This window comes from Anoplopoma fimbria, chromosome 22, assembly GCF_027596085.1.
Source record: "Anoplopoma fimbria isolate UVic2021 breed Golden Eagle Sablefish chromosome 22, Afim_UVic_2022, whole genome shotgun sequence".
In the NCBI taxonomy this organism is placed as follows: domain Eukaryota; kingdom Metazoa; phylum Chordata; class Actinopteri; order Perciformes; family Anoplopomatidae; genus Anoplopoma; species Anoplopoma fimbria.
In genome coordinates this window covers 7,144,638-7,171,749 of record NC_072470.1, presented here as the reverse complement: position 1 = coordinate 7,171,749, position 27,112 = coordinate 7,144,638, and the positions used below count along the sequence as shown (strand labels likewise).

At 46.1% G+C, this 27,112-nt stretch overlaps 1 protein-coding gene across 3 annotated transcripts in view; it reads right to left on the bottom strand.

The window, feature by feature from the left end:
• Window positions 1–19,046, bottom strand: part of nrp2a (neuropilin 2a) — a 56,858-nt gene extending 37,812 nt beyond the window's left edge. For all 3 annotated transcript variants that reach the window (XM_054623815.1, XM_054623816.1, XM_054623819.1), the window contains exons 1-3: window positions 18,907–19,046; window positions 9,886–10,063; window positions 893–1,074 (exon numbers count right to left, since the gene is read on the bottom strand). In XM_054623815.1, the coding sequence (XP_054479790.1) occupies window positions 893–1,074; window positions 9,886–10,063; window positions 18,907–18,982 (436 nt within the window). In that variant the 5' untranslated portion in view covers window positions 18,983–19,046. The remainder of the gene's footprint in view (window positions 1–892; window positions 1,075–9,885; window positions 10,064–18,906) is intronic.
• Window positions 19,047–27,112: the final 8,066 nt, after the last annotated feature.

Genomic DNA, 27,112 nt, shown 5'->3' with positions numbered 1-27,112 from the left:
TAACCTTAAGTCCAACTCCAAGTTGCCTCGGAGCTCTCTCCATCATCCCCCCTTCCCCTCCCCTCTCATCTCCCCAGAAGTAGCGGATCCTGCTCCAATTAAAGCAAGCATTCCTCGCATGCTTTCAGGCGGCTTGAAAGTAGTTTTTCTTTCTCCTTTCTCTTTAACTTTTGTTTATATGCAGGGCTGCCTCTGCTGATTTTAATTATTGTAAGAGTGTTGGGGTGAACGATCACAGGTTTCGGGCCATTAACATGGGACAAAATCATTAACTCAAGTGTTAATGCACAGCGAAGGCCCTAATTTGGTTCGTGGAAAAGTTAAAACTCATGTTTCCCACAAAGGTTTTTGATACTTTCAGACACTGAGATAAATGACATGCAGTGAGCAGTGGACCCTGGCTAACAGTGGTAACAGACACAGAGCAGCTGGAGCACTTTTTAGGGAAATTTCATCTTAAAAATAAGCACGATGAATCAAACATGAATCAGCTACTATTCTTTTGTATTCCAAACTGCACATCAGCATAATGTAAAACTGAAACAAGATTTTAATACATAAATCAAAGCGCGAGAAGATCAGAAGAGTCAGCAAAGGCACTGTACACTCTGCTCTCTGCTGAACATATAAAACACACATCTCTAGCTAGCTAAAAATGCAATATTTATTGAAATATTTTTTACCTAGGATTGTCTCTGAACTTGTTAATATAAAGAAGATATAAACAGATCAGTTGGCAGATGTGAAAAAGATTGATTTTTAAACTAAACACTATTGATCAACCAGCAACATCTAATTTATCATATTTTAGGCCTAACTACATAATGAATTATGAATTACAATCACACACGTGTCTTTTTCTAAACTTCCAATCATGTTTCAGCTACCTCACCTGTTTTGAAGATCTCGTAGCGCAGAGAGAAGCCCGCCCCCTGGTGGGCGTAGTCCGAGACGAACCGGATCTGGAGGGAGGATCCCGATGAGATGATCGGCGCCGGGGCGATGTTGCTGCAGTGCCGACCCAGAACATCAGCATTTTCCGAGTTCCCATCGCGAATCTCTATGAAGTCATACCTGATGGAATAACAAAGAAAGATATTATTTCCTGTTGCTTGAAAAGAAAACAATCTTCAGTTTACATTTGGCTCAATGCAGCAGGAAAGAGAGGCAAAGAGATAAAAGGAGAGCATGGAGGGTAGATAAACATAGATGGATAGTTATGGGCCTATGCAACAAGCTAAGCTAATAAAAAACAGACAGGTGTTACCATCAGAGTTCAGCCTCAGGACAGAATACACAGTGTCCAAGAAAAGCATTTAGGAACACAGCATTAAGACACAAGTAAATATATCTGCCACAGACTTGGCTCCCACTCAAAGCCTCTCCACCGTTCTTATACTCTTCCCCCTCAGCTGCATTCAATAAATTTAGCTCTTACAGCCCGTTGTTGCTCGGGACAACAAACTCGGATCCCTTTTACTTCAGCTTGGGGCGAGCAATCCCCAAATCACAGAAGAACAAGATGGGGAGCAGAACAGACAATCTGGGGGCGAAGATGCAGGCAAATAGACAGCTGGATGGATTCATTAATAAGAGGCGTAAAAATAGACAGAGAGGCTTATGAAAAAATAAAGAGGCCAGGGCTTGAGAGAGAGGAAAGGTGAGGACATCAGGGGGTGAGATGGGGGGTGAGGAGAGAGAAATTAGGATAAATAAATGTCAAGAGGCCTCGCTTTTTAAGCTTCCACATGCTTGAGCTCTCAGCTCATTATAACCTTTGACTAGCCAACTGACCCTGAACGATAAAAGCAAATTCTTAACTGTCAGGTCAGTGTGTGTGTGTGTGTTTTTATGAGAGGAAAACAGAGAAGGGGTAGAGAGAGATATAGGGGGGGAGAGAGAGAGAAAGAGTCCACCTGGCTGATCCAGAATTAGCTCACAGCCCTGTGTGTCATTCCTCTTTACAATATTAGAAACATGCAGCAGCACAGTCACAGACGGAATATGCATAACCTGACACTGTTGCCAAGTCAAATATAGACATGTATATTGAATGCCAAATGAATGATAATCTTATTCTAAAGTTAAAGTACCTTGCATCACTCTCAATATGTTTTAATGGTGTCAACACTCTATGTCACGCTGAGAATCCCCATGCATGTTGTCCACGTGCTGCTTCCAGAGAAAGTTCCTATTCCTCTACTTACCTGACAACATATTTAGGCCTCAGACGGGTGAGTGCTGTACAATGAAAACGGTCATTTACTATAAAACACAGTGTGCATTACCTCCAATAATTTAAGAATTTTGGAGAATCACCAGGTTTGAAAGGTAATAATTTGGGGTTGCGACAATATTGGAAGGTGTGGAAAGCTCCATAATTTCTGTCTGTTATTATCTCAGCGCTTAAGTACTGTTATAAGTGAGTTACACAGTATTTTTCCTGAGTAATGTTCTTCCTAAACGGGCAATCATTCCAAAAAGTACCCTTCACTTTTCTTCCTCTTTCTGTAAGCATGTGTTTGTGTTTAAGTATGTGTGTGGATCTGCGTTTTTTTGCCTAAATTTGGATGTTATTGTATTTCAAGTTGCGCAGCGGTGACAAATTTCCCTGTAATTTTGGTCTCCATAATATTCCTCACTGGTTCTCTCTCTCTCTACAGTGCTACTAAGTGTCTCTTCACCCCCCATATTGTGATTCCCTGCGTAACTAACTGCATCGCCACAGGAGCCCTGCAGCTACACGGAGGACGCCATCCCATCATACTCGAATGCAAACACACTCGTCTCAATTAGATCATATGACGAAGCCGTCAGAAAGACAACAGGGCCGCCCGCCGTTGTCTCACTAATTACCGTGATGACTTCTTTGATGTTCGTGAAGCTTCACAGACGTCTCTGGGTTTTCATCCACTTTTTAAACGCAGCTAATATTCTAAACTGGAAGCTGTTTTTTTTCTCATTACTTCCTCAAACTGAAAAGTACTCAGTAAAGCCGAGAGCTACCAATCAGCACTAGGCTGTGTTCCTTTATGGCATCTAAGCACTAAGACTGCTTTTGTGTTGCGTCTCAGAATAAAACGTGGATTAAATTGAGTCACTAAGCCTCTTTTTTTGGGGCTATCTCATTCCTGCAGTGTTTTGATTCCTATACAGAGCATTATAGCTAAGACTGCTGATGGCGGGATAATCCCAGCCACATTAATCTGGGTCTAGTGCCACATGTACAGGTAAGGATCAAAGTGCGACAATGCTGCAATGAGCCTGTAATGTCACCACAACATTGCCACAACCATGAAAGTGGTCTTTTTTTTATTAAACTACAAAAGCATAGAATGATCAGAGAGTTCAATTTTAATGCCAGTTTGGAAACTGTAAAGATATTTAAGAAAACACAATTCTTTCCCAACCAGATCAGTTTAGTAGTCACAAGTGTGATAAGGGTGTATTGAGTTGGATTATGGGAATTGCAGGATTCATCATTTTTGCCTAAAAGTCCAGATCCATCTGCCGCAGCGATGATGGCTGTACTTTCTCTCTCGAGGCCCTCAACTGTACGTAAGTGCAATACTAAATCACTGGAGTGCTCGATCACCAATTCACATTATATCTGTGCACCAGCATGGAAGAACATATGTGAATTATTCAAAGGCAGATGCCATTCCTCTCTCTAAAGCGAGCCGCGTGTTTGTGCCGCCATAGAAGACCAGTTGGGGTGTCCCGCCAGCAGTTAAAGTGTGTGACGGTTGGGGGCTGAAGCTAAATCTGCACAGAAGTTGGGCCTGAAGAGCACTTGTGCTAGTGAGCACAGAAGCCGTTGTCCAATTCTCTTATACGTGTCTTGGTTGTAATCCTGCATTACGGAGGCGATCGTGAAGGCTTTAGCTGTGAGCTCCCACGGTGAGCCTGTAAGAGCCACCGCCGCTATCCCTAAGTACGCCTGCTTAGGGCTGTAACTGACACATGCTTGGGGAAAACACACACTCAAAAACATTGTGCCAACAAACGCCCGCATGCAGATAGACAGACATGTAGGCACGAGCGTGCGCGCGTGCAAAGACGCAGGCGTGCGCGTACACACTCAACGCCGTATCGCCAACGCCGAGGATAGAAGAGCTGAGAGCCTAATTAGGTTTTAATTGATTTTGGAGTGGGTCTCTATCCCTCTCCGTCTCCCTCTCTCTGCCTCCCTCTCTCCTGTCGTGGATTAGCGTCAGTGAGTGAGTGTTCCTCAGATGTGATTATTGACCTGTTCGCTCAGCCTCTCCCCGGGCTCTGATGAATACATGCATGAGGCCCTGATGTGTGAGAGCCCGCTGTCTGCCTCCTCTCAAAACACACACACACACACACACACACACACTTCCAACGCATTCCACGACACACACACATAAATTATTTGCACACACAGACCCCGTCCACGCAGCCCAGATACCATTATAGTTTTTTTTAAACCACACCCCACCTATGTCTGACACCATCATTCCCTGCTTTCTGTCTGTCTGGCGGTCTGTCTGGGTCTGCATGCCCTGTGTTTAAGGACCCATTACGGGGCACCAGTTTAGCCCCCCCCTATTCCTCATTTTGCCCGTAGAGAATAGCTGGAGCAGAGGGAGAGGGGCTGAGGAAACTAAAAACCCTTAAGGGCCGGTAATGCAGCACCAGTCCAGACATGTCTTCTCTTCCTCCGCTCTCATATATCACTCCGCCCCTCCGTCAAAACAACTAATTGCCTTTCGCACCTTTGCTGTTTGTCGGGGACTGGGGACATCCCCCGCAGGCATTGGCACCTCACCACAGAGAAACACACCTGCAGTATGTATACACTGTATGTATGTATATTTACACGTCTCCCAACTAGACTAGCAGTCACTCTCTCCGCTGTGAACACTGGTTTATTACTCTTTATCTTGTGGAATCTGCAGAGGAGTTCTTTCTGCAAAAGAGTGTCATTGAGTTTCATCTAAATGCCGACGCAAATACGTAAACCATACAAAGGGAGCGTCGAAATTACACAAAAGATTAACACGTAATCTGCTGTGGGCGCGTCATGGTCGTCTGATTTATTTTGTTTGTGCTTGTAAAAGAGCAACAGCTGCTCGCGAACATCAGCAAACCTAACTTGGCAGTGCTCACACACTCGAGGCCTTCAGTAGAAATTATTTTCCTCACTGCTCCGTTGTGTGTGTGTGTGTGTGTGTGTGTGTGTGTGTGTGTGTGTGTGTGTGTGTGTGTGTGTGTGTGTGTGTGTGTGTGTGTGTGTGTGTTTGTGTGAGTGTGAGTGTGTTTTCCCCCTCCCTGCGTGTTTTCCACTCTCGGAGCACAAGATCCCGATCCGGTAAACAATGAAGAAACGTCTGTCGCTTCTTTCGTGTCCCTCTCTCTCGCTGATGGATACAGAAACAGGAATTAAGTAAAGCAGAGGGTGTAGCATCTATACACACACATACACTCTACCACCCACTCCTCCCACCCAATCGGGACTCTAATAAACCATAAGTGCCTCTGAAATATTAACTAGATGCTGCGAGCGAAATCCCTGCAGATCCACAGGGCCTGCCATCTTCAATCTAGCCCCCAAAACAAATGGCACTCCTCTCTTCCCTATCTCCTCATGCCTCGCCTCCCTCCCTCCCCTCCCTCCCTTCTGCTGTCCATCACAGAGTCATACTTACACATGACTGAGGCCAAACCGCTGACCACAGGCAGACTGGGCCCGGCCCCGGACCTTCTAGAGCGGCATCGATTGTGAAACATCAGACTATAAATGCTGTCTGAGCTGAAGCCGTGACCCCGCTGCCCCTGCTGGATGCATTTTTAAATCCACCTCTATCAACGTGTATTTGCAATTGAGATTGTTGCAATTCATCTGGACAGAATTTAGATTTTTTTTTGGACTGCAAGTTATTCAAACGCAAGTTATTAAAGAAAGCATTTGAACTGGATGGGTTTTTTTTTTTCATTTCATCATCCCTCTCACTTATCATATCATCATTAATTTGCTGACAACTGCAACAGTCATGACCGCCGGACGCTGATGACCATGATCTTGTCCTAAACGCCGGCCAAGTGCCAGATATTGACGGACTCGTCTGTCTCTCCTTTCATCCTCAACCATCACCCTTGTCGTCTTCTTCATCCCCGTCTCTCTCTGCCCCCCCCCGGCCTTTGCTGATCATCTATCGATTTCCCATTACAAGCGGAATACAGACATTGATCCCACACCTCTCTGCGGCACCTCTGGGTATTAAGAGGGTGATATCATGCACACAGGAGAGTTGTTGCTACATCGTACTGCGATCGGGCATGTCACAGTCCAAAGGGATTTACAGCTCTGTGTGTGGGTAAAGTTATAAAAGTAATATCATCAAATCTTCCCACCTCGGGCTGCAGTCAATAACAAATAACCAGATAAATAAGTGCGAAAATAAAAACCACAAAGGTGGAAGAAATGGATCGTCTGGAATGACTGCAGTTTCATGGCGTGTGCGTGTCTGTATATGGGATTCGGTTTCAATGTTTAATTCAAGTGTGTAAAAATAAAACACCTCCTTCTCCTCAGGCTAGAGGAGGGGGAGAAGAATGGAAGAACAAAAGGGAGGAAAGAGCTGGATCAAGAATGGGAGGACGATGAAGCGAAAGAAGAGAGAGAGAGAGAGAGAGAGGGAGGGAGAATCGTTCAGCTGGTATATCACAAGGTAGCATCCTGGGGCTCGGCGATGGCAGATTGCATTAGAGATATGGGCCTGATATTTCATCTAGCCTTTATTACATTTAGTTCGCATCAATCGGCTGGCAACCTGGAGGAAAGAGCTATTTGGCACGCGGCCGGACTCCCCCTGAAATGAAATCCTGAATTAAAGTGCCACCTCAGACACGGAGCGCCTGCATAAGGCTGGCGATTTGATTGCTGCAGTGGAGCGGCGGTTTGGCGTGCGTTGCATCGTCCGAGTACTGACTGTTTGAACCCACTGAGGGAAAAATAACCAGATGGCCAGGGATATTAGCCAGAGTTCAGACCCCATTGCCTGTGCTGACCAAGCACTTTTCTCAGTTTTATAAGGGCTTAAAGTGCCCAAGGGGGGATATGATGGCTCATGAGCACTCCTTCGTCGACAGGTTGCATGCCTGAGTGCGTACGTGCATGTGTTTTTAAGCGTATCCACTGAAAACATGTGTCCGTTTACTATCTTTATGACCATGTTATCGTGTATATTTTTTCCTCCTTTTAGTGTTTCGGCGATCAGCAGTCCAGACCACATAGCTCTGCGTCTTTCAGGTAGCACACAGCTCCGTTTTTTTTCTCTGCTGCCGCCTCTGTAATCCCAGCTGTCACGCAGATTTTCAGCCTTGACCAAGATGGCGGGCCCTCCACCTCTGCAGCCCCTGTGGCTCGACTCTCGCCCTAACCTCGCGGAGGAACCGTGAAAACATGCAGAAATCTACTCTCTGCTCCCTTACACTGCCGTGCCTAATCATACAGGCAAAAAAAAAAGAAGAAGAAGGAAGCTGCCTGTAAAAGCGCTACAGGGCTCGGATCAATCCGGGTAAAAAGCATAGCACAGGACGGAGAGAGCAGCGGTATCGAGCCGTACTTTGGCTTTTTCCACTTATTTCTGCGCCCCAAAGGGAATTTGCATCCTCCTTGAACGCAGAAGGGCAAACACATTAGTGTTAGAGGTTATGCATAAATAAATGTTTGCTTGATCCTCCTTTAAAACTGGGGGGGGGTGATCACAAAGAGGCTGGATTGAAAAATGGACATATGGATGGAGGGAAGAGGGAAGCGGAGCAGCGAGTCTTACAAACTAATACTCACTTACATGCTTGCAGAGTTACTCACTCGGAGAGACGCCTTTTCTCCCCTCCCACGCTCACTGACTCTCGTTCCACACACACACACACACACACACACACACACACACACACACACACACACACACACACACACACACACACACACACACACACACACACACACACACACACACTCATACATACAGGATGAAGGGAGATTGAGTGGGAGTGTGTGTCAGAGGGCAGGCCAAGGCCTCGGTCCCTCCAGGCGAAAAAAAAAAAAAAAAATAGGAGAAAAAACTCATCCCAATAAAACCTTCAGTGGAGAGGAGAAACGAGGAGGCAATTTTCAGTTTTCTTTCCTCCTTCCTCGGCCTCCTGCTGCCCCGCACGCCTTGGGCTGTGAGAAACTGCTTGACACACTGCTTATCAACAGCTGAGCCGGTCCCCTCTCTGCCACTACAGCGGGGAAGTCCAGTGTGCTACTGTGTTGACACTGTGACGCTGGTGTAAAAGCGGTATTACTGAGAAACATATTGCCAGGAGATAATTACGCAACAATTTTGCCTCTGACAAAGGCGAACAGAAACCCGGGGACACAAAGCCGAGACATCAAAATAACGTTTTTTAGCCTCTTGAAGGGAGTCGACAATCATTACAAAACCCTTTCACCAAAGCTGCCATTGATGTCATCATGAAAGATACTTTTTTTTGTCTCCTGACCAGACAAAGTGCTTTGTCAGCGAACAATGCAATAATAAAAAATTCTAAACCTTGTAGGATTATTAATTCTTCAATTTGCAGAGAGAATGGAGGACTGGAGAAATAAATGGCCATAATTGCAGAGACTGCACTGATACATCTTGTCTGTGCTCACTTTAAACAGACAATGAGAAAGTCTCAAAGTGGGTGAATTGTGTAACATTCTCCCTGACTCTGTTGTATAAATGTGGATTTAGCGGCGGAGACCGTGACTTGTTCCTCCTTCCTCTAAGGTCAAAGACAATAGAAGACCATATGACTTGGATTATTCATGTTTCTGAGAAAGGAAATTGACCAACACAGTCATATCCAGACAAACAGCTGGGCTCCATTCTCTTATTATTATTATTCCCTGTTTATTCTCTTTCTCCCTTCCCCTACAAACTTCAACTACATCATAATACTTTTCTTTCATCCAATATTGTCTGTCTTTTTATTCTATCTGCCCTGAAACTCAGACAAGATAACCCTGATAAAATCTAATAGGTTGATAAACACGAATAATTCTCGAAATGTGTGTAACCTTGTTGATTAGATCATGTGTTGTCCTTCAGCATGAGAAAAAACAGTTCCAAGCAGAATAAAAGAAAACATCTTTTGGCAGAATGTATGACATCATCAGTTTAACCAGGGGAAGAAACACATGGACTAATTACTGAGACATTTGAATCATTCTTTCCATGTCGTCTTGCTCGTTTGTATTCACTATTGAACAATTGAGATGTGGAAACTGACCTCAACTTTCTGTTGAGGTTGTGTGCAGCTGATGTGCCCTTGAGCAAGGGATTTAACCCAGTAGTTGCTCCAAAGAACCCTTTAAGAAGGGCCAATAATAAAAGCCTGCGGTTGCACTGGGCAGAATCCAGGACATGATGTGTGTGATGGTGTGAACATGAAAAGGAGCCGCGCTGAAAAGAGCTTGTGTGCTCTCCATAAATAACAATTTCACAAAAAGAGGAGAAACCACAGTCCACTTAATGGTCTGCGTTTTGCAGAAAGCTTGTATCAACAATTAAAAATTTCCTTCGCAACTGACCTGTTGTGGCCAAAATGTGGAAAATGTTTCAACGACTTGGGATCAAGCCAAACCGCTAGCAGTGAATAATAATAATAATAATAGTGTAATGTAAAAAAAATAAAAAAAACCCTGTGCTTTAACAGGAAATTGCTTATTTGAGATGCAAATGCCTTTGCAGCATACTAATGAAAACGTCAACACAAATCATCATTCAGCCAGAATAATAATACACCACGAAGGCTTATTGGCTTCAGACATGACTCCATCTCCGCCACCATTCTCCCATTTGCACCCTTCCATCATCTTACTTGCAGTCCAGCCTCTCGATCTCAAAGTGCGGGTTGAAGTTGAGGACGATGCGCTGCGACGGCTCCGGCGCCGTGATGACCCAGTGGCAGTTCTGGTGAGGCGGGTACTCCAGAGGATAACCGGGGGAGGTGATGTAACCGGCCTCGCTGGCATCGAAGACGCCTCCGCACTCTGACACTGTGAGAGAGAGAAGGGTGGGGTTTAGTTAATGATTGTTAAATCCAGTTAAATTAACTACGTTTCTATTCTAAAACACACACTTCTTCATCTGTCATTTGCACGGCAGGCCGGCGTCAAACCATATAAACCCCCCAGTAAATGACAGTGACTCAGAGGACGCGCCTTGATTCATCTTGTTTCTCTGTATGAAGATGTGATGAGCAACAAATGAGCAGTAAAACAAAGAAAAGCAATTTAGGCCGTCAGTTTGGAGGAAATTGGAAAAACTTCTCTATTGTGGATTGTCAATGCGAGCGGGACCACATGGGTAAGCTATTAAAACAATAAAAGATCATCAATGCTGCATTTGTTGGGCGTGTGCGCACACACACACACACACACACACACACACACACACACACACACACACACACACACACACACACACACACACACAAACACACAGAGCCTTTTTTCACCCTCTTCCACACCCAGGCTCTTATCTCTCTCTCGTTCCCCGTGGGGAGCGTTTCACCAAGTGTAATTGTTGCTCTCCGGCAAGCCAATCTGCAAACATTAGGACACATTCCCTGATCCTATCACACTCTCCCAGGAACAATAGCCCGCCAATGGCGTCGCTCGGCAGGCTTCGACAGGAAGTGACACGCAGACGGCATGTCTGGCGGGGTTCTGGGGGTCACCCCGACTCTGTAATGAGAAGCTCACGGCCGCGACAAAGGCCCTATTCTCTGCTCGGGCCCCGACAGCTAAGGCGGCTCTCGCTCTTTGCGTTATCTCCCATAAACACGCTAAACACATAAACTCACATGCACACGCAAAAAGAAACATGTATTTTGCATGTGTGCGCACACACACACACACAATGGGACATCACACTCACACATACACATGCGTTGTGCACAATGGTTCTTTTATTACTCTTGCATTGCAATAGATTTGCAGGCATTATTATTCTCTACGGAGGCAAAGGAGCAACGTGTTCTCCATGACAACAGTGATGGTGGGGGGGGGGGGTTAGCTCTACCTCTGTATATGTGTGTGTGGTTGCAGATGCACCAGGGGGATCTCTAAATGTAATGAACTTTCTGATATTGAACTCATAGCGACGAATGTTTTCTTAATATTGTGGCTGGCGTGCGTCAGCCGTCTGAGGAAAACAACATCCAGAGGAAGGGAGGCAACAAATATATATATCAGGCAACAAACTAAAGCTTATGGTATACTGCCATTAACAATACACCGCCAAATGGTGGGCTTAACCACTCAGCCGCTGAGATGCATCTATTCTTGACAGAAATGGGTTGATATTCCTGCCTGTTTCTTTCAAATTTCTGTGAAAGCATCAATAAAGGAAGCGGAAAAAGAAAGAAAGAAGAAGAAAAAAAAAAAGCACCAAAGGCTTGAAGTGTAATAGACCCTTCAAGTGTTGACATTTCCACCGCCTATTGTGCTTAAAAGGCACACTTAAGATTCTCTGACATTTGATAGAGCAGCGATGGCTTCCTCACTTTGTTGCCGGAGAGGAGCGGTGCCCACGCTCACACACCAGGCGCACACAGCTGCCGGTGGTTTCATGTGAGTGCACGACTCCAGCCGCCCACGAGCGTGCACGCGGATGCACAGCAACGCGTGCATGTGTGAAGGCACGTACGGGGATGCGTGCTTAAACGCACACCCACGCTTTTATACACACACACACATATAGCCAAAGCTCCCTGTTCAAACGGCCACCCACGCACACACACATCCAAATACATGCAGAGGGCCTGTCAATCACAGGGGCCGACAGAGGTGGGAAAAAACAGCTAACTGAAACATTTCAAAAAGATAGCAGGGATGGCAAAGAATGACACACACACACACACACACACACACACACACACACACACACACACACACACACACACACACACACACACACACACACACACACACACACACACACACACACACACACACACACACACACTCTCTTTATCTGCTGCGGCTGTGCAGACAGACAGTCATTGTTGGGAAGCCTATGGAGGGAACGGTGTGCAGGAGGCTATCAGCACGCAGAGCCGCGGCAGATTAAGCCGTTTGGGGGGAAAAATCCTGCAGCCTCTGCACTTTTTTTCCCCCTGAGCTGCCCATTCACTGGCCTCCAGGAAGGATGAAGTGGAGGAGGTGGAGGCGAGAGGGTTGGGGGGGGGATTACAGCGGGAAGGAAAATGGAAGAGGATGAAAGGGAGAGAGGGAGATGAGGATTGAAAAAGGAGGAGAGACAGTGAGGCGATGGATGAAAGATGGATTGAGCAGGAAGGGGGAAGATTGATCGGACGGGGACGAGGGTGAAGGCGGTGGGTGGGGTTGATGTACGATTGGGAGGGTGCGAGGACCTAGGTGGGAAGAGTGAGGAGGAGAGAGGACGAGTGACAGGCGGAGAGAGACAGATAGCAAGGGAGGCAACAAAAGGTGATGAGGAAGGAGAAATACAGAAGGGTGAGGAAGAGAGAGAAGGATGCAGTGAGTGAGAGAGAAGAGATGGAGCGAAGGGACTGTGTGTGTGTGTGCGTATGTTAGTGTGTGTGTGTGTGTGTGTGTGTGTGTGTGTGTGCGCAGAGAGCCTGACGAGCCTCATTAAGACATGCCTGCTATCCAGCAGCTCCCTGTAGACACTGACCCCACTGGGAAACCTCTGTCAGTCAGCTCACACACACACTAGCACTGGCAGCATGTGTGTGTGTGTGTGTGTGTGTGTATTGTGTGTGTATATATGTCGGTTGGTGGGTGTTTGTTTTCTGCTGCTGCCGCTAAGAATAACATAAAGAACGATGGGGATGCAGCAGCAATGCATCTGTTCTAAATAACTGAGAAGATTCTCTGATGACAGATGTGTGTATTTTTCCCTAATTGCTTGGATGTCCGCGCTAATTAGTTGGTACTAGATATGTATATACGAGATGTGTGTGTGTTTGACTGCTAAGCGGAGTGTCTCGGTGAAAACAGAACTTGTGGTGTTGGGTGAGTAACACAGAGGAAGCACTCAGGGGCTGCCAGCAAGCTTCATGAATTACACTGTCTCTTCTACTAGAGGAGCCAATCTGTCTATACACAGACACACACACACACACACACACACACACACACACACACACACACACACACACACGCCACACATATGATTCTACCATGCGGGGAACAAACTCCTATTAGGCTACATGAGTACAATGTCACCACTATGTGTGTGTACACTGTATGTAAGAGCGAGCGCGCGTTTGCAAACCTGTGTTTTTCATTATTACTCTGGATGAAACTGAAAGGCAGAAATAATCCTACGAATGTGTGTGTATGTGTATGTGTGTCTACATGCAGCCACATGGTTTGTTTGCAGCGTAGATTGTGTCAATGAAGTGAACGTTAAGTGAGATCTGTGCGTGCACATTTTCTAGTCGCTCCAGATCAAGTCAAATCCAGAATACGTCTTTGTGCGAGCAGCGAGTGCCTTTATCTTCATTATCTGGGAAAATGTGCATATGTCTGCATGTCTTAGCCCGCGCTCTGTGTGTGTGTGTGTGTGTGTGTGTGTGTGTGTGTGTGTGTGTGTGTGTGTGTGTGTGTGTGTGTGTGTGTGTGTGTGTGTGCGCACGCTCACGCCACTGTCTCATTTCTATTAGTCGCCCTTATCGGGAGAAGTATGGCGTCACGCTCTGGGATAAGCTGCGAGTGTGAGGAGAGGCGCTGATAAATCCCTCCATCATTCCTAGTGTCTCTCCTTCCCTCCCCCCCCACCTTAATTAAAAAGTGCTATCGCCCAGAGTGAGGGAATGAGAGGGGAGAGTGGGCAGCGCTCATCCATTCAGTCAAGAGCAAAGGGGTTGTCTCTCTGACTGCTTTTAATCTCACCCTATTCCACACTAGACTGGACCCCAAGCAGAGGGAGAGGATGAGGAGGGAGAGGGGCGAAGGGGGAGAGAGATTCACTTTCATTGCCCTGGGCTCTAACACCTTTATGGGGAGGTAGGAGGACGGTGCTCTGGGGAATAGAGGCAGTGGTAGGAGCAGTATTATGAGTGATGAAAAATCCTCACTGATATACGATTAAATATCATCAAGATGTCCTTTTTGCAACTTTCTAGGAGCCTTATTTTAAATGTACGTACTCATTACGCATTCATTTGGTGTGTGTGTGTGTGTGTGTGTGTGTGTGTGTGTGTTAGGAGGGGGTGCATTAAGTAAAAAACAAGACAAACAAAAACAACAAACCTGAAAATATATAAGATTTGACATTATATTGTTGATTGTGAGCTTAAAGTGTACAAGTTTCACCCGTTACTAACAAAATGTCCAATTTGAAAAGACTTCACTTGGAGACATAATAAATTAAATATTGATGTTTCTGATAGATTCAACTTTTTCTGCAGACAGTTTATCTACCACAATAAATGGAAAATATACCAAACAACAATCAGCCCAGAGATGCAACATTCACAGACAAAGGTTTTTGTGTTTAAAAGTGTTAAATGTGTTTAAAGGGGGGGATTATTTTCTTCCTTTAAGAACCGTCAAAAGCTACATGAAAGGCAGATAAATATCCCCAAATCCTCTTTACCTCCCTCTCTGTCTCCTATTCTTTCTCCCTTTCTCCCCCTCCCCTCCCTAACGGGATAAGTGCCCCCATGCTAATCAGCTAAATGCACGGCGCTGGCCATCGTGATCAATGGTTCAATGGATCAATCGGGTAAACAGATGGTTGCCGGTGCCTGCAGGGGGGTAGTGGTGCATGTGAGGCCTAATCCTAAACGCTACCTGACTGACTACAGTATCATGTCTCTTCCCTCCCCTCTTTTGTCTCAAACCTGCACAGCCGAAGCACTTTTCACAAAAGATTTCCCTGCCTAAAGAGTGGAACCGGCTGAGCCTACATCAGCAAGGGGGAGCTGCAAGAGTCTTGGTGATTTGTTGCCCCCCCCTTCCTTACAGAATGTTACCTTTCAACGGAACTGACTGCTTTGAAAAACCTTTTCTAGGGTCTTAGAAAAGCAGTTTCTTTTATTTCAAACTCCTAACTCTTTCCTCGTGTTACCCCTTCCTCTTTAACCCCCGCTCGTGAATTACAGTACATTTAAAACGCTTTTGCCTCTTGACAATGCTAACCCCCCCCTCCGGCTCCCATCTAAACCCGTCCCAGAGCGCCCGTTAAGACCCCCACCCTGTGTGGCTAATGCGCCATAGTGAAAGACCCAGATCTGTTTTATTTATGGGGGTCTTGTTTTTAATTTCACCCCAAGTGCGGCGGGCTGCTCCAGAGCTTAGCGCGAAAGCCTGTGACTCTCATACCTGACTGGTATTGAACGGGGCCGCTCGGTTTGTCTTTGGCTATGAATGCTAATAGGTGACCTTGTTTTTTCGCAGCTGATACCTCTGAGACTGGGGCAGATTAAAACACAGAGAAATGCAAAGAATTGAACGGCGGGGTTGCACAGGAGAGCGGGGAGAGAAAAAAGGGCGAAGGCATAAAACAAATAGAGAATCGTTTAAAAAAAAGACCAACAAAGAAGATTAAAAAAAAAAACTACAAAGTCCATTCAGACAGGACCTGACGTTTGGAAATGATTAAATGAATAGAAATACAACTCTGGAGGAAGTCGATACCAAAAAGGTGGAGAGGATGCACAGCAGCCCACTCAATAAACATGCAAATGAGATGCTTAATGGCCTGAATATTAATGCTTGCGGTAGGGAGTAATTGATGCACATGTCACTGAGTCAAACTATTGTGATTACAGTACAAGTGGAGTGGAAGTCCTTCTGCCTCGGACGCAAAGACTGCAGCAAATAGGTCTTGAGACACGAAAAGGGAAATTTTCCCATCCCACACGAGGACGCTACCAGCAGGGAAACAGCAGGACACAGCTGGAAATGTCCAAGCACCGAACATCTCTCACGGGTCATCAACCTTTCTGACCATGTAATGTTTACACCTCAGGCGTGCATCATTTTTTTAAGGGAAAGCAATTTTTTTGCTACTGGAAACGCACCAAGCCGCTCCAACCAGATGGAGTCGATCATCAAAAGCAGGAACCTTTAATGTGACGCCAATGTGCTTCAATTCCATTTTGTAACAGTGTGTTTTTCTAAACGGTACATACGCTTCACTTCTTTCCACACTTAAGTACGTCACACCAGACGACGGTCACTTCATAAACCGATGTGTTCCCTCTCAATCCGGTGCCCTTTTAACTGCGTGACCCCTGCACGCTTTGATGTCGCCCTTTCCTCTCGCACTCTTGTTTGATGCACAATCCACCCCCCCTCCAAAGTCCTCCTCTTCCATGTTCCCTCCCGGTGGATTCTCTTTGCCTTTTCGCTTTGCTTCCATTCTTCTCTGCAGTCACTCTCTCTCTCTCTCTCTCTGCCTCGGCTGCACCCTCCTTTCCTCTCTGAACCTCCCCGTTCTGTCTCCGTTCTGTTCCCCTTCAGTCTCTCTTTCCTCTGGCATCTGTGTGTAATGTGGCTCTTGAGGGGAGCATAGAGGCAGGGACATGTGGTGCAGTGTCTTGGCAGGGGGAAAAGAGAGAGAGATAGAGAGAGAGAGAGAGAGAGAGAGAGTGGAGAGAGGGAGGGAGGTGGGCTAGCTTCTTGCTTGCCTGATGGCTGCCAAGAGGCCCACATCTGTCTCTGATCAAGAGGTACACAGGCAGCCAGTAAAACACAAACACGCACCGACATTGAGATGGGATGGCTGGGCCGACTGTCCTATTTTACAACAAGTAGCCTAAACTGAGAGGGAGAGCCCATGTGAAGGGAACAGAGCTGGGCTTCTAGCGGGCTGCTGCTGCTGCAAAGACTCAACAGTCATCATGGGATCAGGAACAGCTCGTCACCCCCGCCTGTTCCTGGCGGAGAGGAACACTCCAGACCCATGTAGACGCAAACCATACATCTTATTGAGAATACTCAGTGTGTTATTATAGGGAAATAGCACTCTGTTAGTAATGAAAACTAAGTTAATAAGCATGATTGAATACTACAGGCACCAAACCTTGCTTGAAACATTATATTTACTTGCAGTTGTGCGCAAAAAAATCCACAACAAGCTGCAAAAAAAGAAGCGCAACCACATGAAAATAAATATAAACTGTGACACAGGCAGTCAAACCACTGTGAAAGCAAACAAGAATGCTAAAGGCCATGTGTCATCCCACCGGTGGCGACACTTCTCTGTGTGGTGGCCCCAAACATACAACCCATTCCCCGCCATCATCAGCAGCAGCATCCTGCACACAGGGGCGCCGCTAGGGATTTTGGGCCCCATGAAAAGAATCTTTACAGGGCCCCCAACACAGCGGCAAAATTTTTTGATGCTATTTTACATACAATTATGCATTTTAATGGTATTTTTGACTATCATTACCATATTTGTGAAAGAAGAACAGCATGACAGTTGACATGTACAGTAGGGGAAGAACTGAGCACTCTGAATACAATGGAATTCATTTTGAGTCATTTATTTGCTGCACCACTGATTCTTAAATTGGAAATAAACTCTTCCATGAAAAAATAGCAATTATAATCAGTGGAGAGAAAAAAATCTCAGCAAAAACAAAAATAAAACATGTGTGATTATATGTTAGTTAATAACTTAGTGTCATTATTTTTTCTGTATTATAATTTCATCATCATTAGGGGCCCCCCTCCATCATGGGCCCCTAGAATCCGTCTCCTTTACCCCCCCTTTTCGGCGCCCCTGCCTGCACATTTCTGGTGCCATAATGAAGCAAAAAAAAACCCAAAATAAAAATAAAAACCCTCATTATTGCGATTATGTGATGGTGTCACCAGTTGGACCACTGTGCTCCCTGATGTTAAATCCACATTTAATGAGGCTTCTAAATAAATTTGGCGGTGCTTCAGACTGGAGTTTCTCCTCTCTCTCTCTCAGTGAAGAATTAGCCCGGTTTAAGTGCCTTAGAGCAAGACTCTGGATCCCCACCGGCTGCAGGGCTGCTCCTCCGCGGCTCATCCTGCACTATAATCTCCCTGCTTATTGTTATTTGATTGCTGGGAGCTCACGGAGGAGCTGGAGGAGCTCAGCCACCCCCAAAAGCCCTGCCTTCACCCTGCACAGACAACCCCGAGGAGCAGGAGGAGATAATGAAAGAGGCAGACTTGTGGCTGATGAACATGATGATTATAATAGTGATGATTACAGTCTTATTATTGGGAATCCTACAATGACAGTGTCGCTTTTTACGCACGGTTTCTTGGACACTATGCGAATTCATGAAACTAGCAGGTGATAGTGCAGCCTACGCCTAAAGCCTGTTCTCATCCGGATGTGAGAGAGAGAGCATTTTTTAAAATCAGGCACAGGTTTGTTTGTTTATTTCCCTTGATGAATAATTAAATCACAGAGAAAACAAGGGGGGAAACTCGGGGTAAACAATGTGATATATGCATATAATCAGCTCATTCACAGTCCAGTGAGCAGCTCCCAGTGGAGCTGGGACAGATAACTGTTTCAGATCCTCTAAATATTTCATGTTCTTTAGTTTTAAAATGTGTACCAGCTGGCTTGGCACAGGGCTGAATTGGTCAGACTTTAATTTAAAAAGTCACCCTGGTTTAGTTCACAAACATTCTTTAATGTGTGTCTGATATATATAATTATTATTATCTGATTATCACACAATGCCTTTACTATGCAGATTATGAAATAATGTGAAACTCATGACAAGATCTCTTGAAAAATAAATAGCTAAACCAGCAGATTAAACCAAATTACAATGTTTAGACTGTGATTAGAATTATGATTTCTTATGTTTTGGTCAAATTCAAAAGAGTGCCTATAAACTCACCATCTTCTCCTGTGACTCTCAATGCCAGATGACACATTGCCATTAAAAATCCAATCAGCGATGACTCAAAATCCATCTTGGCTGATGCAGGCGAGCGTTTTAACTTTACAATGTCTCCACCTCGTAGAATAGAAATGCTTCTGTTCCTCTCCACACAAAAAAAAAAAAAAAAAAAAAAAAATCCACAACCCCTGTAGGACCAAAAAACCTGCTGGCAGCAGCCGAGGCGAGACCACTTCCAGGAATAATCCCACGGCGTTTATCAGACCATTGGCGGAGGAAACTGTGTGCCAACTACATGTCCTTGATGGATTTCTATTTGCCTGTTAAGTCTGTCCATTTAGCCACTCAGCCTCATCCAAAAAAAAAAAAAATATATATATATATATATATAGTGAACAAACAAACAAACTCCCTGATCGGTACTGTGTGCGCTCCGCAGCTGGGAGGCGATGCTCTGCGGCTCCAGGGTGCGTCAGGTTCGGACTGAAAGCCTCTCTCAGTGCACCCCTCCACCACCACCCAAACACCACCAGTATCCACGCGTATTTGTGAGCGCACTAGGATCGGTCCTCCTTGGGTGTAGTAGTGTGGCAAGTCAACAGTATGAGTCCGAGAAGCTGAGTAATAAATAAGAAGAGGTGTTTGTTTGCGCTCCTCTCTCCTTGTGTGCGTCTCTCTTCCTCTCTCTCCGTTCAGCCTGGCATCGGACCGGCGTGTGTCCCGTGGACGCGTCTGGGAAGGAGGAGGCGTGTGTGGTGAGTGACCGTGCGTAAGAGAGGGATCGCGCTTTTGAGCTGAGCAGCTATCGCGTTACAGCCACGGCGCCTCGGCTCCGCCCCCCTCTCCCGTAGGTTGCTGATCATAAGGAGAGAGGGAGAGGGAGAGGGAGAGCAAACGTGCACGCGCATCTTCTCTCTCTCTCTCTCTCTCTGTCTCTCTTTTTCAGAAGATCCCACAGATATGCGCTCTTCCACAGATAAGACACATTGTGATGGTAAACCAGGATGCAGAGCTTCTCCTGAGGCTGCCTTCAAAGGAACACAGAGAGAGAGACAAACCCCAGAAGAGAGAGAGAGAGAGAGAGAGAGAGAGAGAGGGACTCATTTGGGGGTGAGGGGTGGAATCACAGCAAACATGGCACGAGGCCGCCTTTCACCACAAAAACACATCAGACGGCCCCGGCCAATGTCAGAGCCCTCGACCCAACGGAGAGGGAGAGACCACCGCCTCGGCCCTGCCCAATCTCTGCCCTGCAATCAGCAGGCCCCTAAATACAGAGCGGGTGCAGCCGTGTAATGACACAGCGAGCGAGCCCAAAATAATCTGCTGAGAAAGGCCTCTCCGGCGTTCCAGCCCATGTGCCCTGCCTGTGGCTTGTGTTACCGTGTAAATGTAACGGACTGGCTGAGGGCCCCGGCCGGCTGTGTAATGAGGTACAGTATGTAGCCTCGCTGGCAATCTTTATTTGGAGCTGCTAGGTGCATTCCTACAGGTCAGGGCACGGGGGTGGGGTGTGTGTGGGGGTGGGGGTGGGGGGTTCATTCCACCGCACCTTATGGGATGAACTTTTCACCTCTTATACCAGCTTTTTTTTCTTTAAGGGAACTTAACTGCAAGCAGAAAGGAATACGCTTTAAGAGACTTCATCATCTCGTTTTCCCCCCATGGCAGCCGTGGAAAAAACAAAGTCAACAAAAGACACACCCCCCCCCCGATGCCCTTGACAGAAGGTTGTGTGACAGGCCCGGGTGTCACCGTCTGCCTGTCACCTCCGTCAACTGCTGCTCCGCAACACCCCCCCCCCCCCCACAGGTTGACTAGATGCCATCGACTTGCAGCCTTCTTACGGCCTGTCAGTCATCTTTTTCCTTAAGCCCACCTCTCGCCCGAGGGTGTGGCGGCTGTCAGACGTCACTGTGATTGGCTAATCTGAGCCTCTGGTGGAGTGGTGGTGGTGGTGATGGTGGTGGTGGTGGTGGTTGTTTATGGGGGTGGGGGGGTGGGGGGGGTGTTGTTGGGCACTGGCGTATACCAGTTTGCCATGTGCTATAGTGTGTTGTTTTTTTGCTGTATGTGTGTGTATCGATGAGTGGGCATTGATTAAACTCTTTTTGATGAGCGGCGGGTGACCTTCACTTAACCCCCCCGCGATGAACCCTTTCACAGAGATAGAGAGAGATACAGAGAGATAAAAGGCCACGTCCACACTAACCCGTTTTCAAATGAATCCGCATATCTTTTTCTCCGTTTTGCACCGAGCGTCCACACTACACGGCGTTTTAGGGCACCGAAAACGAATAAGTTTGAAAACGCTCCCGAGGACGGAGAAGTTTGAAAACGCCGCGTTTTTCATGATAGTGTGGATGACGGAAAACGAAGAAGTCCGAAAACGATGACGTAGACACCGGCGTTCGCTATTTGATTGGTTCTTAGCAGTTACGACGTGTCATTCCCTGATTCGTCACCCCCTTACCACGTGACCCCTTTCCGTAAGAGAACAACAACAACAGCCTTGATACCGATCGACTACCAGGTTAATTCAACATGGAGAATGTGGTATTTGTTACAAATGTTTGTACATAGACGTTCAAACGTACTGGACGCACATCATTTCGAAAACGATGCTGAAACGCATGTGTGGACGGAGATCCTAAAACCCCGTTTTCATTTGAAAACGAGTGAAAACGGGTTAATGTGGACATGGCCAAAGAGAGAGAGAGAGAGAGAGAACACAGCCAATATGAAACCTTCAAGCAACACTGGGTCACTTCTCACTCCGGTCTGTACCTCCCTCCCCTCCCCTCCCCTCCATTCCCCTCCCTCCCAGTCCGCAAGGGGTCATTCGATACTCCTCTCTCCCATTTGTCAACATCTTTTCTCCCCCTCCACCACCGCCGGCCCCCAACCCCCCCAAAATATTGGGTCAACGCATGGCTAATGGAGGGCAACGGTGCACCAGAGACCCAGAGAAAGAGAGGAAATGTTGTATTGATCCCACGAGGGTATACTGTCGCCTTCGTATCCACAGTTGGGAGTATTTTTTCTTATTCCTACATGCAGTACGAGTCTCCGTCGGTGTAACACATTCAACAAAGCCGGCTATCACTCCCCGGTTCTTCTTCTCTTCCTATAAAGCAGCTCCAATAAAGAGGAGCAGAATAGACATTTATCACAGAGTAATGGAACTCATATCCTTTTGAGCACATGCCACGCTCTATAGTATAAGCCCCAGCTAGCTCACTGCATGTCTCGGTGTCAGAGGCTGTGTAAGCACCACAGCAGTGAAATCAAACACTCAAACCTGCAGCTGAGACGCGCAAGCCTTTTTTTTTTTTTTTTTTTTTTTTTCTCCGACGTGTTTCAGGTCTTATCATCTGTATTCCCTCTGCCGTCTCCCTGCCCTAAAAAATACGGTCGACAAATGGCTGCCATACAGTCCAGCACACCTGGGCTGTGTTCACTCATGGGTGGTGAAGGGGAACACAACAGGGTCTTTCTCCCCCGTTTTGTGTGTGTGTGTGTGTGTGTGTGTGTGTGTGTGTGTGTGTGTGTGTGTGTGTGTGTGTGTGTGTGTGTTAGTGTGTGTGAGATAGTGTGAGAGAGAGAGAGAGAGATAGATACCAACCGCTGCCATACTGCCTCCCTTATCACAACCTGCCCCGGAGACTGACAGCATGACTGATAACTCTCCCTCTCTCTCTCTCTCTCTCTCCCCCCCTACCCGTCTCTGTCACACAAACACACACACACACACACACACACACACACACACACATCTCTCTACCTCTTTCACTCTCTCAACACCTCCCCCCCCCTCCTCTCCCGTTTCACCAGTCAGTCAGCCGGCTGCAGGTTCAAGGAGGAAACTGTGCGAGAGTCTAGTCGTCCCTTGGAGAGGCTGAGTGATCCCAGTCGAGGTCTTCAGCTCTCCTCTCTTCATCACCGACGGACAAGGCCGTAGATCTAACGGTGAGGGAGATAAGCTGGAGATAGCCTCGACTTGACCCTATCAGCAACTCGAGTGTGTGTGTGTGTGTGTGTGTGTGTGTGTGTGTGTGTGTGTGTGTGTGTGTGGGAGGGGCTGAGGGCATTGTGAGCACATCAAGGGTCAAGGAGGGAGTTTTTTTGGTCCCCTTACGTATTTATTGTGACACCTCAGCTAGCAAATATCAGAGCTTTTCATCCAGTTTTAGGGATATATAAGGAACTGTTACACACACACACACACACACACACACACACTCACACACACACACCAGTGCACAGGTTAGAGGCAGAGCTCTCTCAAAGCCTATAGGAGCCCCGTTTTAAAATGCTGCATCTTTAATCTTCAAACTGTTCTGTTTGTTGTATTTTTATCTTCTCACTTTCTTTTTGCTGCCGCAGTGACCCAATTCCCCCTTTGGGATCATTAAAGTTTCATCTGATCTTTATCTCGTAAACACATCGATGCGCACACACACACACACACACACACACACACACCCTTGTCTGCCCTGTAATATATTTCCAAATACACCAATTCCTCCAGTGAGGAGGTATCTCCCTCCTTTCACCAGGAGGCACAAATCTCTCACATCTTGTGCTATTTCCAGACTTACTGCCACCGTCGGATTCCTGCTGGGCCACCCAGGCTATGGGCATGCCCTGGCCAGGGTAATAATTACACACACACACACACTTCAACCCACTGTATGGCACACACTAATCTTGCTTCTGCTGCGCTGGCTGGATTGTATGGAAACATCTGGTGTCTGGCTGCTGTCTCACCCTCGATCCTCCTCCTCCTCCTCCTCCACCTCCTCCTCTTCCTCCCTTCTGTACATGCTACCTTAAATACCAAAAACAGCTCAATCATGGAAACACTTTCAGGAACAGCACGCACAGCAGACAAGAGAGAAGAAAACCTCAAAGCGGAGCCCCGTTGAAACTCAGTGTTTTGATTGAATCTTACATGGTTTTCTTGCTCCGCAGGTTTCTGTACATATAGCAGTTCATGTTGGGGCTGCTGTTTGCCACCCATTCAGGCAATAGAGATGGCAGTCTGGAGTCAAACACAGGGACTGCACAGAGCTTGTTTCAGTGCAGGATGATTCATTTGCAGTACACAGCTGAGCCTAATGGGGGCAGGCAACCGCATCAAGCCAAGGCGTTAAAGTAGACCAGACTCCAGGCAATTTTTAGGAACATGATGTAAATAGGAACAAACTTGATGTTGCATACATTAAAACTATCAAGATTATTAAGATCAACATGCACTTACGACAGCTATCTACACATCTAATTTGCTTGAAGGCATAATCCGGAGCGTCTGAGAGTGCGGTTAAAATCAGGCGGTATGCGTTAATCATTGAGTAAATAAGTCACAGTGGATGATCAGCATGTGCCAAATGCCCTATTTTGATGTATTTATTATTTTTTGATTCAGATATGAGCTCCGCTCGTCTCACTTTCTACGGTGTATAGCGGCTGTCAGCTCGGTTCAAATAAATGTTGTTTGCTCACTTTAATTGCAAGACGCCGGCTCTATTCCCCGGCCGCCTCTTGTTTATGATACAGCATCATTATCCGCTGTGTGTTGCAGAGGGAGAGGAGAGAATGCATCTCCTCTCCCTCTGCCTCTCCTCCAGGATCTATTTTACTTCTGCCCCCGACTCTTTCATCTCTTTCCACTGGCCTGCTGCGTGTCTTTATAGTCACATCAAAGTGACCTTCGCCACCCTTTTTTTTCCCTCCAAAACCCCCCACCCCTCCTTTTAGTCTGGAGACCAGAGAGAGAGAGAGAGAGAGAGGGGAGGGGGGCTTATCCAGACAGCAATACAATACCTGACATGATGAGCAGTTTTAAGTGAACAATGGAAATACAATTGCATTGAAACTTCATTGCAGATGCTACAGCTAATCTTTTTACGCATTATCTCTGCTGCTTGACATGAAAAAAAGACTGTTGTTGTGATCAGAAATAGTGAGAGGATCCATTTCAGTGTGTATTTGTGCAAATAAATTATTCGAGTGTGTTTCTTTTTGTGCATTCATTCCTGTGACGGCGCCCCCCTCTCACAGGACGTTTGTGTGGTTCCAGCCCCACTCCATCACGGCAGGAATGAGTGCTGCATTAGGAGGCAATAATAAAAAGACAAGAGGCCATTCTCCACGGCTTGTTTACTCTGCGGGGCCTTTATCACCCGGCCTCTGAAGGAAAGATCAGCGCTTGACATACCGGGGAGGGAAAACACTGGAGGACAAGTGCATGCTAATGAGAGCGAGAGAGAGAGAGTTTTTTTCGTTTGGGGGGGGGGGATAAAAGTGCTGCACCACTAGGAGCTACAGTTTTGTCTGCTGCTAACAGAAGAAGAAGAATCGTGTCTTTTTACTGTAACTGTGACTAGAGACGTACTGTATTGTTACATCATCCACGGGTTACTCTTGTAGAAATACACCCATTTATACTCTGCATAGACTAAATTAAACACTTTTTAAAAATATTTTCCTTATGTCAACAAACAAAAAGATCAGTAGCTTTTAATTCCCCTATCCTGTCTGTGTTACTCAAACCCAAAGGTTTGTACTGAACATGTATACTTATGTAGAATTTAAACAAGAGCTTGAATTGGAAAAGTACTTGCTGTATGAAAACCAAAAGTACAGGCAGCCTATTTCTAACTTTAGAGTTAACAACACCAGAATTATAAGGTCAATGGAAGATATAAAGAGTTGGAAAGAAACCAAGAGGATCAGGAACCTTTGTGATGACAGTTGCTTAGGAGACGAGTATCATAGTTTGAATGTAGGATAAACATAATAAATAATACAGAATTTTAGGTATTTGCCAAGATAGCAATTAAAACGGCCATTTATATTGAAATTATTTTTCTTATTACAATCAGAAAAGCCATTTGAAGAACATAAGAAACATCGTACTTTGGTCATTGCCGTGTGCATCGTTTGGCTATTTATTTATGTTGGTTTGATTGTCATCATGCTTCTGAGCGACATAAATACGATGATAACCCTTTAAAGACATGTTACAAATACATACTTTTCCATTTTTTATATGAAATGATGTCCTAAAAAGGCTGGGCTCTATATTTCATAGCAAACGTTACTCAAACAGGAGTAAAGAATGCATTCGTTGGGGAATATTTTCTTCTGTAGTGAGGAGCAGGGTGGTGTATGTGGGACTGACTCATAACAAATTACGGTGTCTGTGATCATTTTAATAAAAGGAACATGTCACAGTGCAACGGTGTGGCTCATTGAAGTGTTTTTTCAAATCGTTTTGGAACGATGGAACTCTATGGCAACGAGGAAGAAGATGTACCAGGCCTGGCTACACAGGAAATATTATTAGGGGTTGATTTATTGTTCTTTTTCACGACGTGTCAAAAATGATGAAACAGCGGCCTGGGAAGAGGAGGAAACCAACATTTTTTTTATGTGTTTCTGAAGAAGAAATCATGCCACTGAGTCAGAAGCCAATGACAGAAATGGGGAGACAGATGGGCTGAGGAAGTTTGAGATGTAAAGAGGAGATTTGTGGTGCATCTGCTGCCGGGGAAAGAGGATGAAGGAAGAGGGAGCACACAGAGGAGGAAAAAGTCACATTAACACAAAGAGGCAGACGGAGAGGCAGAGGAGGGCACTTAGGATAAGATGGCCGACAATTTAAAAGAAGCAAGGATCTTTGAGAAAGGCGGCTCCCTTAATGTGGTTTAACCCTGGTGCATTCACATTACCATGGTAATCTTATCAATATCGTGTGTGTGTGTGTGTGTGTGTGTGTGTGTGTGTGTGTGTGTTTGGGTTGGAGACAGCTAAGCACTCGGCCCCATTAGCAAAACCTAATTGACTTACAGCCTTCTGACCACAAAGGTAACATCTGTGTCAGTCATGTAAGTGAGTGCCCCGTGTCACCTCACACACACACACACACACACACACACACACACACACACACACACACACACACACACACACACACACACACACACACACACACACACACACACACACACCAAGACACACGGGTTTAAATGACATTTGCTTCAACGTGCATCCCTTTGCCACTGATTGACCTTGATATGCACCAGTGGAGGCAAAATGGACCGTATCTCCGTCTCCTTGAGATGAGATGGAGTGGGAAATGGAGCCAAAAGAGAGACACGGAGACACTATGGAAGTACGAGTAAAAAAACGACATTTA